The following is a 12,728-nucleotide window of genomic DNA, read 5'->3' on the forward strand; positions in this document are numbered from 1 at the left end:
TGTACAAATATTCTAGATTTCCTTTCGAATTTCAAACGTTGCAAACACCTAAACAGCCAATTATTTTAGTGAAAACCCCCCTCAGGTAAAGGTAACAGACGATACTTGTATAGTTAAAAACGGAAATGTACACGATCTTCAACGTTATTATTTCAAACAAGACTTGATATCTGATCGTAACGTTAAGGACACACCACTTTACGTGGACCCATGCGTGGTCTCTATTCCTTGCAACTTAGGGACTGTAATAAAACAAATATATGTCTTTGTGGTCCATCGTATTCTGCTCGGTCGGCACTTTCACCTTACACGTGAAAGTTGCCATCGACAGTTTAGAAACCAATTTAAACGTCTTAAATACTCGTTCTAAGCAATACACTTACTTATTTAAACGAACGAGTTGCGCTATTCTGCAAGTTAATTATTTATATACAATAACGCAAAATTTAAGAGTCACTGTGAATGGCATATTCGAACAAAAAATTACTAAGTTCAAACCAAAAAGATATCAGTCGGTTAAAGTTAGGTTTTTGGGGAATATTTGTATTAAATAATGGCAAATATTCTGCGCATTCTTACCGCACGTCGGAGTAAAATATGCCATACTTCTACTAACATTGTATATCGATGGTAATATCTACTACTAGAAGAAAAATACGTGTACAGATTCTTATCAAATTCAGAATCATATTGAGTTTATTTTTAAATTTATATAAAACCTTTTTCCGTAATTCGTTGAATTTGTAATTCAATAAAATTTAACTAATTATTGTTCGGTAGAACATTAACAGATTAACAATATACTCGGATTTAGGTACATATTACTTTAATAGCATCATCAAGAAAACGACCCGGAAGACAACACTACGAAAACAAAGAAAATTTCATAGACCTAGATATTATATATTTGTTTAAAATTCAACAACAATCAAAAACGATTGACCTCGAACAATTTGTTAAATGTCACTCGAAAACACGTCGCCACGCGGAAACACGAGACCTTTAATCTGCAACGAAGAAATGCCACGGCAACAATACGGAACAATCGTCGATAGCAATCATTGAAATTACAAGTGTACAGAACAGTGTGTTCCAATTGCAGCAGCAGTAGAGAAAAACAAAACCTAGATTTACATTTTACATGGATATAAATATTTCTAGGTTAATATATCTTTACTTATAATAAAACACTGTTTCACTTAACTACTTGCATCCGCTTTAATTTAAACCCAAAATTCCGATTACCATTTCAACATGTAGTATCTGCCAATGCCTGTAAATTTCTCAATGTTGGGCTAAAGCCTCCTCTCCTTTTTTAAGGAGAAGGTGAGGAGCATATTCCTCCACGCTGCCCTAATGCGGGACGGTGGACTCACATGTGGCAGAATTTCGGTGAAATTAGACACATGCAGGTTTCCTTCACCGTCGAGCACGAGATGAATTATAAACACAAATTCAGCGGTGCCTGGGTTTGGGCCATCTCGTTAACACTTCGTCGATATTCAAATGTCTTTAACGAATCCAGGATGAACACCATACATTATTCTCGATGTCGAACGATTACATCATATCAATTCAAGGTCTAAATTGTTTACTTATCTTTAGTCCTCCTGCCATTGGAATAGACTTGAGTTGTAGGCGAATCACGACTCGGAGACTTTGCAAAAAAATATACAAAAGATCTGACACTATTTACGATGTGTTTATTGTATAAGTATTGCATAAGGCATAGAATCGTTCGTCGTAAACAATAATGTAATGGTCCATAAACGTCCAAGCATTTGAACGTGTTGCTGAGATGATATCGCCGACAGTTGGATCAACGACTGCCTCACGACCATCCCACCACGACAAAATCGATGGAATAAATTCTTGAATATAAACACTCAGTAAGTATATGATACAGTACTTTTATGTTCATATTATATTTAATAATATATTTTTATATGTACTATGTTGATCATATCCGCCGACAACTAACGTTAGTTGGACGTTCATGAATATTGTTTTCAATAAAAAAATATATATATAATTTATGTTGTGTGTTTAATACATGTAATAACTCGGTTTATTAATGAAAAGTGCATTAAAATCCGTTGCGTAGTTTTAAAGATCTAAACGTACAGACGGCGGGAAGCAGCTTGGTTTTATACTAAGTGGAGATTGTAATAGGATAATTATTTAATTACATAAAAGATATTCTTCAAAAGTTAAGTTATTGTTGATGATTGATGTCGCATCAAAAACTTAAATGACAAATTATATTTAGATCACCAAGATCTGAATTGTTAAAGTTTAGTATTTTGACTAATTCCTTGTACAATATTGCATTATAAGCATTTTATCTAGCAAGACAATCTTTCTAGTATGTTTTAAGTAAAATTATAACGTACTATATATATGAGTTTAATACTACCTTCGCAGTTGTAATTCATAATAAAATATAAATAATTTATAGAAGAAAAGTATTTTTATTTTTTTTTAAGAAAAAAATCTTTTATTATTCCATTACTTCATCAGTTTATGGTTAAAGAATAAATTATGGAATAATAATCATATTAAGTAAATTCCATAACATTTAAATACTTTTTTAATAATGAAATGAGAATCTCGATATTTTACAACCGATCATTTTATTTGCTTTCAAATTTGAACGCGGATGCGACGACTAATTTGCGATGAACTTGTGTTTTTTTCAAAGAATATTTCTCGATTTTTTGTGTATGGCAAATATATAACAAAATAACATTAAAACATACTTGAATACTTAACGAGACATAGATCGTCAAAATTGTATCAATTTATTGAGCATATGTAAATGAATATTTGTTATTATTCTATGCATAAGTAAAACTTCATGTACTTCATAACCTTAAATATTATTAGTCCACTTTTTTTTTAATTTCAGTTTAATTACGATCTTTTGAAGAGTTATGAAATTATTTCTATCTATATTATGTCAATAATATGATATAAATATAATTTATATCCAGCATTTAGAAATTATTTAGCTTTCTACCAGCGTAAATTCTTTAGAATTCAATCATTTGCTACCCTACATACAAAACTAACACATTTTACATCTTTATGGTATCAAAATTGTGTTCAATGAATAAATTAGTTTGCAAGTATATATTTTATGATAACATGACATCATCAATACAATTTAAAAAAAAATTAAAACCATTCTCGAACTTTTTGCTTCGATTTTGAACAAATCACTAAGTACATTAGCGTACTAGATCGTATCGTCACGCGCACCAAAAATTGCACAATTTTATGAGTAGAACTGGTTTAAAAATGAAATTATAGTTTGAACCACACCAAGTGAATAAATTACGCATGATATGTTTACGGTTTAAGAGTTTATTTCTTAAACAAACAAGGTTCACTGACATGAGATAAATAAATGACTCGTTAGAATACAATATAAGTTGTAGTGACTGATGAAATTACATAATTAAGAGATCTTTATAATTTTGTAATACAACTAATTTTTTTATTAATGTTTTTCCTTTGGTAATAGTTTTTATAGTATTAAAACCATATTTTAGATTAAGATTTCTCTGATTTTAGTACAATAAATAATTAATAACATTAAAGATTGAATAATAATACTCGCATACGCTTCAGGTTTTGATTTGAATCTTAACTGCAAAGCACCGAGTCGCATCCACGGAATTCAATCCATCAACGACAAGATCGGAAGAGATACCAGTGAATCGAATCGATGTTGCTGAATGTGAAATCGAGATCTCGACGAGTGCATCTCAAGACGAATGCTCTAAACAAAGAGGAATCGATGAGAGGGGGCGTGCGGGGCGTCGTGGAGTGCACCGACCTCCCCCTCCGGGACGCGGTGCAATTTGTACATTTCAAGTGCACACAAAGGCAAGGCGAGGAGGTCGCAGAGCTTTGACAGAATTAACTTGTCCGAAGCAAGCGACTAGGTAAGCGTCAGCGTCACCTTTATTGAATCGCACGAACGAACGAGAGAGAATTTTAGTTGCATGCAAATTTCTACTGCATGCGACATAGCCTTTACAGTCGGGAACTTACCGACTGTCTATAAAGTCAGTCGAATGTAAACTTCAGTTTCGGGCGCACATTTTAATGTTAAGTCATTATTTCAATGAACCGAAATGTTTATAGATAACAGTGACTTTAACTTGTATGGATTCAATTACAATAAATACATTTAGACGTTATGTATGTACGTTACCACTAAATAATATAAGGAAGTGTATAACTAAAGAACACATACACATATATCCAATATTTAAACAATTCATGAACAAAATAAAATCTGCAATCATTTATATATGAAATATAATTATAAAACTTTCTAGCAGACCACTCGAAGAGCTGAGACTTAATAAAATTAAACAACATTAAAAATTGAAGGGTTCTAAACATGTTTTTCACGAGATTATCAAAGCAAATAAAACTCGTACGCGTTGCAAAGAGAGAACCCACTGTAAACACAAAGTGGGGCAAGCTATAACGACTCACTTGTTAGGCAATGGGTGTGCTCTGAATAACTACATAGAATAATTTCGACGATGCCCTGTCGTTGAAATCGTACGTCGTGAATCAAACGAAATATTTAATAGATTTTATTTGGTTTATTTATTACGAATATTGATTGACATAGAAGTATTTTTTTTGTAATAATATGAATAGGCGGATGATTGCAAATAGGCGACCTCACGGTTAGTAGTAAACACCGCCCATAGACATTGGCCCTGTAAGAAATATTAACCATTCCTTACATCGCCAATGGGCCACCAAACTTGGCAACTAAGGTATTGTGTATTACACTGGCTCACTCACTCACTCAACCGGAATACGGCAACACTGAGTATTGCTATTTTGCGGTACTATATGTGGTGAGCGGGTGGTACCAGACAAATCAATGAGAGAACACGTGAATTAAATTCACGGGTCAAATACTAGCAAGCGAAAATGATTCTACATAACACGGTTTGAGTTAATAATGCATCTCTTTCTCGGCGATAAAAGAAAACATCGCGAGGAAACCTATTACGTCTCGCAGTGGAGCAGCTCGGTGGTTTTATTACTCTCCTCATTTATTAATATAGATATATTAATAGTTTAATTAAATTCAATAACATTGCATATATCTAATTCACGGTCATATTTCCTAATTACCTATCCATTTGAACCTATAACGTCATAACTCGATCAATTACCTTGACGATGATAGTCAATTAGATAACTAATTAATTTCTTAATTAGTCACAACTAATAACGCTACTATATCTAGCATCTGATATCGCAATTTAATAACTTATATCACGCACCATGATATTTTTTTTCTGTATCCATTAAATATATATCTTTGTAACAAAACAAATAGTTTATTTAATTTTATTATAAATTTTTAAAAATTAATTACACCAATTTATTTTATTAATTTATTTAAGAGAAAAACTTTAAAAAAATTTAATGACGTTCCGTGACTTCAGAGCTTAACTTTCACGTTACAATTAGTTATAAATTAATTATAATACCTAGAGACCGTACGAAAGGTCGTCACATGTTTGACGTCATAATGGTAAAGTGCTTATAATGATGATAGTGACGATAATAAACCTTTAAACAGTACGACCCCAACCTATGAATTCTTCTAAGGTACACGTTGGATTTTGATGCGGTTTTCACCATCATTCCGGTAATTTTGTTACGGGTTTAATTCTTATGGGGGCACAGATGGTATGTATGTATGGTAGTATGATCTTTTCTATTCGTTCTTCGTTAATGTCAACGTGTTATCAAATTAAATGATGATCAATTGGGTAGTTAAGACGTAACGTTACAAATAAATAAATAAACAAACTCGTCTTACTCACATCGATAATATTAGTTACGATAAAAAATTGCAATGTGAAAAACATATTTACGAGCAAGTACATTTTAGTTAGTTATTTTGTACAATATTGTATCTATGGCGACCAACCTACGACTGTTGAAGTTTTCGGTGTTCCTTCGTCTGGAGCCAATCAGGGCAGAAGAGTCAGGTCTTGTTTAACATAAAAAATCATTAGATTTTTATGTTAAACAAGACCTGACTCTTAACATAAAAAATCATTAGATTTTTTATGTTAAACAAGACCTGACTCTTGTATAAAACGTTTTATATCCATTACAGTATAAGAGAAAATGGGCCTAATTAAGTTCGCAAGATTTAAACTAAACCAAGTAGCAAACATTGCATGTTTAAATAATAGATTTTGTAAAGACGTGGGAAGTGCGATACCATTCAATATAGATCGCTTCGCTCGGTACTGATTTAAATCATGATATTTATATACATATATTTAATTATTTAAAAAAATATGACGGAGTACTAAACCCCTTAATTTCAGACAACAAGAACAGATACGTAGTATAAATGAATAAATCAGGAATCATATCATTTCGTCATATAGGGGCACATTTGACATTGTGACGTCACATACGATCTGGAACAATCGCCTCGTCATCGCTACTCCTATTATCATAAAGATGTTATATATAAAAGAAATCAAATCATTCATTCGTTTATTAAATAATGAATGATGAAATATTCAAACCAGTTTATGTTATTCGTTTGCATAACGAAATGTATTTATTGGTGATATAACAGATTATCGATTTTATTCGTTTCAATATTGAATGACGCACATCACGCGACGAAACGTTGACGAACTCAACCCGAACCGTACTTTGAGTAGGCCGGACATTATAATAATATAAATAAAATGTATTAATTAATTTTATATAATCTTTACCCTAGACTTCGGTCCCATTAATATGAATTGATGAGTTTTTATATGTGTTAATAATTGTAAGGGTTTTCTGAGTTTTATGAAAATAATACACAGTCCAATAATTGGTACACATCAATTTATAATATTCGGAGAGCGTAACGTTGTGCCAGGAATTATTAAAACAGTCGAATGTTTTCTTTTAGCGCGTCCTACCTTCTTTATACAATAATAATAGGAAGTCAGTATACGAACTAGTAAGGTTAAATTATTCTTCATAGCGTAATTTATTACTATAAAGATTAACGAAATTATTAATATTAATGAATTATAGAAATAAGTTATTGGTAAATAAATCACTAAGATAAATATCATTGAGAATAGTTATTATATGCCACAATAGCTGGCCGCCTATGTACTACTTGTAAACACATGACTTACAATTTTTTCTTATTTTATTTAGTTAATGTATTAGAATCACTGTGTTTAAATTCTAACACGTGGTTAGAATTTACACGTTTGTTTCAGATGGCGATGCATTTTTATGATAAGGGTAAACTTGTCAACAGACGACAGAGACACGAATCATGTTTACAAAAACCTGCTTGTTTTAAAATATATTTTTACGCACTTTAGATGCACATTTCATTAACCTAAGTATACGGTTACTTAATAATACTTTCGTTGCGAAAAAATGACCTTCGATGAATAACTTGAGATAAAAAAATAACATACTTGTATTAGCTTTACTTGTACGAAACTAGCGAAGCGAGATTTTAAACACCGATTTTAACATACTTTTATATATAACATTTACTGTCTTTATAGACTAGTGGCTAACTAGACCTGGATTCAAAGCGGAGTTGTGCCATTAAAAAATTGCAAAAGTACACGAAAACTATAGAGCAATATTATTAAGTCAACAGACGTCTGTGAAGGTGAATATTAGCTAATATTTCTGATTCAAGTGCGAAGGTCATATTATGTTACTAAATATTTAATTATTGCAATCGATATGAGAATATTTTTTACATATAACCAATCAACGACACCTACGTAATTGATACACGTTAAATATTTTCGTATAATCATTTAAATCTAAATAAATGAATAAAATTAGTAACTATTTCTATTAAGTCAATACTGCTCTTGCCAGGTACCAATGATAATTTTCCTATTTTTGTTTGTTTGTTGGGGTAATATTGAAAAGAGCAAAGAACGACAACGATAAATGTTATGGAAACGGTAAATTTTTTAGGATTTTTCGAAATTCTTCTTGGGATGAATAGGCATAGAATTGGTTCTATTCATGTTCTTAAGATGTAAAATACGGCTAGTATTGAACATAATATTATATATGCGAAAGTAACTGGTATTTGAATTGAATAGTGTCATAGTTGAATTTGCTATTAAGCGAGATTAAACTCCAAGGAAGGATACAAGATAAATTTTTGTCCAACACCTGTTAACCAACCCCTATAACGGGAATGGAGACTCGGACGACTAGTTGGGAATAAAAAAAAAAACTGAATACAAAAATAATAAATATTTCGGTAGCAATAAATGTCCTGTAATACTATAACTAGTGCAAGAATACTTGAAAAATCTCATCTCCATTGATTATCTTGACACACGACACATGCACACATACACACACACACACACAAACAGTAGAAATTTCAATAAAAGCAGACAAATAAAATCATACTAATCTACACCAGTCAGCATACAGAGACGACACGAAACAATACCGAACGTCTGAGCTAAATAATTCGAAACATGTTTGCTTTCACATCGAACCACATTGTTAACATTACTCATATCCGACGGTGACGTCGTACGTCACAGATGGGGAACCAGTTCGAAACCGATCCGACTAAATACCGATAGCACCAAAAACATTTATGGGCATTAATTACGATCTTTTGTCCACTGGTTCGCTGATGTCGCCTATAAATGTATCGAAAAATAAACCGACACTTGTTTTCTTTCCTTTTTTCTACATCGTCGTTTCGTGGAACGGAGAATTCGTTGCATTGTATAATTGTTTAAGAACCAAGATGGGCCAGTGAGGAACGCTTGTATCTTAACTGAAAACCAAGGGTTCAAATTCAGGCATGCCCCATTACATTTTCAGGCGCTTGATTCGTTTGTTAGTCACATTTAGAAATTCGGTTAAGAAATTTTGCCCCATGGTATTTCTGTCGCAGGCAATACATTAATCCAATATATCTTCCGTTTCTAATATAAATTTGCCTTTAATTGAATGGCTAGGCAGTTAATTGAATATTCACCTGAGCAGGTTGGTGGAATAAACTCCAAATATTTTCCTTCAAAAGAAATACTTGCCTTGCAGCCGGACAGTTACAGTCTGATAATTTTATAAATGATTCAAACCAATACAAAATCATTCATTGAACGGTTCCAATAATTTTTAATCGTTTACCAACTATTTTGAAATTTTGTGAAGATTAGAAGATGTTCACACTTGTTACTGGCATGTGTTCGTAACCACAGTTTGAGAAAAACGCTAAAATAAGAAGTTAATTTATTTTTATGAATATTTTATTTTATTTTTATTTTATTTAATAAGTACACTAACAATATACATATTAATTGATGGTTTACACAACATCCAAAAAAAGAAAATCAATATTTCAATATAAATATATCAATAAATATTGGTGCTTTTCAATCTATTCTTAGTAAACCTTCGAGTATTTCGGCAATTAAATTATACGAATTTGTTAATGAGTCTCTCAGACTGAATTAATCTTAGACTTAGAGCCGTTTTTATTTAATTTAGCGTCATAACGATGTGGCCGACACAAAAATACTAGAAAAAAATAATAAATTGAAATAACTTTCCAATTAATTTTATAACAAATTAAACATTAAAGATAAGACGTAGTTTATTGTCGCATTCGTTTGTACAATTAAACCCGCCACTCGCACGACTCAATAACGTATTTTTTTAATCAAATCTTCATTTACTTGTCCGCGTTAATTGGAACGAATACAAGACACGATAATTGTAAGGTTTACGTCGAAAAAAGGTAAATTAACGAGAGCTAGAAACGAGAAGGAAAAATATTTGTTTATCCATTGAGAACGAGAGTAATCACGGCCGTTCTGACGAATCAACTCTAATTACATGCCATTTATTACGAATAGATTATTGTATTAAGGTCGAAACTTTGCTGTCGACAGATCAACTTTTACGAAACATAACGGATATTGCGGATATTGGCTGTTAAGATTATATATTACTCGTAACGTATAGACATGCTGCAGGAGCCATATACCTATGATTTGGCAACTATTTCGATTCGAATTTAAATTTTTCATTTAAAGTATTATTTAGATTCTAAAATATCGTATTAGTTATTAAACTGTTTAGTTAATCAAAAATATGTACAATAAGTATTTAAGCAAATTTTGTGAAGAAATTATTCAAATGTAACATAGTTGTAAATTTTTAATATGTGTTATGGTTATTGTGCCTAAAAATAAATTAAAAAAAAAAGATCAAATATATGATGAGTATATCGTAATCAAATTGAATCTAGAAACATCGATTGTCGATGATGAATTATACAATATGCAGATTACAGACAGACCAACTAATAAATTCAAATAGTACATAATGATAATATAGATACACAAATGGCACGGGCACCACATCTATGGAGATTCAAATTATCGAATAGATAAATTAAACATAAAACTATGATACAGATATGGGCACGAAGATATCACGCATACATTTAAATACGCTAACTTCCACACAAACAGTAATACATAGTGGTTGTATTCCCGTTTCTAGGGTGAGTAAGCCAGGATAACTACAGGCACAAGGGACATAACATCTTCGTTCCCAAGTTTGTAGGCGTCAATGTCAAGTGGCGGTAGTGACCACTTATACTCAGATGGCCCATTTATCTGTCTCGCTTCTACTAATTACTGGTACTCACGCATCGAGATTTAAAAAAGTCTTATAAACACTCTATGAAATGACACATAAGCGACGCAATTGATCATTACGTAAATATTAAAATGCCATGTTCAAGAGATATCAGAACAATCTATTAATTCATGATAAACAGGTTTACATTGAGAATGATTTTATTAACATTGTCATCCATTAATCATAACATTGGACGATAAAAAAAAACACTAAAGATGGATTTAATATCGATAACATTATTACCATAATGTACCACTTTTTGTTTAAACCGTACCATAAACATTCACAAATGGTTATAAACGACACATTTGCGTTCAGAGAGATCGTCAATGCGGCTACAAAAAGTATTATTATCTGCAACCGGCTTCTGCCAAATCATTCCCATAGCGAAAAAAGTTGACTGACTCAACGAGCTAACTAGTATTAAAGGCTACGTCTCCACTTGTCGTTTTCCCGTTCCATCGATTGTATATGTATTGTGCCACGGCCTCAAATTGTATACGACATCGCTCAATGGCTTTAACTACAGTTTTTGACATAAAAAAAACATAGACAAATCTAAGGTAGAGTCCACTAATCTTAAGTTGCCATTTTTACTCCTTTTTCAAAGTAACATACCATTTTTTTCGTAATGTAAAATTTTCTAACGGTTTTACGCGAATGAATTATTATGAACTTCAACTATCGGGTTATGTAGATGTGCACAATAAATTAAATATAAAAAAAATCACCGAATAGTTGATACATCATAAACTTTTCATTTTTAGTATTAGCGAGTGACTTACTTAATCACTTTTGATATCGATTAAATTACGAATGGAATCGATATAAAATAAAACACAATCGCTATCTTAAATATAAAGGCGTTTGTCAAACGTTGAAAATAAATAAATATTACCTTAGAATCGAAACTAAAGGCTGTCTCCGGTCTCAGAGGGCAGGGCAGGCCGCACTTACATGTACCCGTCGTTTGCAAGTACTCCCGGAGCTGGGCTAGGTTACTCAACGCTGTTCCACTGGGACTGGAAGAAAAACATTCCGTTTACTTAGTTGCGCTTGAATTAATAATAAACCTATTGAAAGTTATACGAACCCTGAAAAGAGTTCATACAACACATATACATACACTTGATAGATCACCAACGGCAAAATTACTTATTATTTTATCAATTAATAAAGATAATATCAGTAACTTATAATGAAACTCAATAATTAACTTCTAAGCTAAACGTTAAGAGAAAGTAATATTAAATGTTCATAATATATTTGTACAGACATTCAATTAAAAGACGAATCTGATATTGAATGAATATATTTCAATCGTAAATGACTTTATCAAATGAGAACAAAGACCTAATAGAACTAGACAGAGTTAATTAAAAGGCGGGGATAAAGGATTAGCGCCACATGTCTTACTAGACATCACAATACAAGATGGACTATCATTACGTCGTATTTATAGAAATCACAATCAAACTTTAATAGAGTAGTAATAATTAGAAATAACACAGACATAAATTATTTAGAAGATGAATTACGAAAGTGGAACCTATAGTTAACTGAAATAAAACCGAAACAAAATCGATTCAAATTTATACATCATTTAAATCAATTAAATAAAACATACATAAATTAGTTCAAACACAAGAAAAAAGTGATAATAATAAACGTAAAGGCAAATTGTCTTACATCACAGTTATTTTTTAATTTGAAACGTGTTTTAAGTGAGTCGATCAAATAAGAGAATCGAGATTACGTGATTGCGAATTCCGACGCGGCCGCCTTTTTTGCAGACTTAGTGAAAATCGTGTACCATTACATACCCAAGTCACGATAAATATTTCAAAAGGAATTTTATCGGCCAGAACGTATCCCACTTTAAAGTCGAAAAGAAAAAATACTTTTCGGGACGTCTGGAAAAATTTTCTTCGCATGACATTGCGCTTACGAGTTAATAATATCAATATTACTTTCCTTACATAATTTGGAGA

General features: G+C 31.7%; 1 protein-coding gene across 4 annotated transcripts in view; it reads right to left on the reverse strand.

Moving 5' to 3' along the window:
- The window catches only part of LOC125065468, a 68,175-nt gene that overhangs the window by 32,087 nt on the left and 23,360 nt on the right, over positions 1-12,728 (reverse strand). For all 4 annotated transcript variants that reach the window (XM_047673057.1, XM_047673058.1, XM_047673060.1 and 1 more), the window contains exon 2: positions 11,636-11,759. In XM_047673057.1, coding sequence (XP_047529013.1) covers positions 11,636-11,759 — 124 coding nt within the window. The remainder of the gene's footprint in view (positions 1-11,635; positions 11,760-12,728) is intronic.

The sequence above is a fragment of the Vanessa atalanta genome, chromosome 7 (assembly GCF_905147765.1).
Source record: "Vanessa atalanta chromosome 7, ilVanAtal1.2, whole genome shotgun sequence".
Classification (NCBI taxonomy): Eukaryota; Metazoa; Arthropoda; class Insecta; order Lepidoptera; family Nymphalidae; genus Vanessa; species Vanessa atalanta.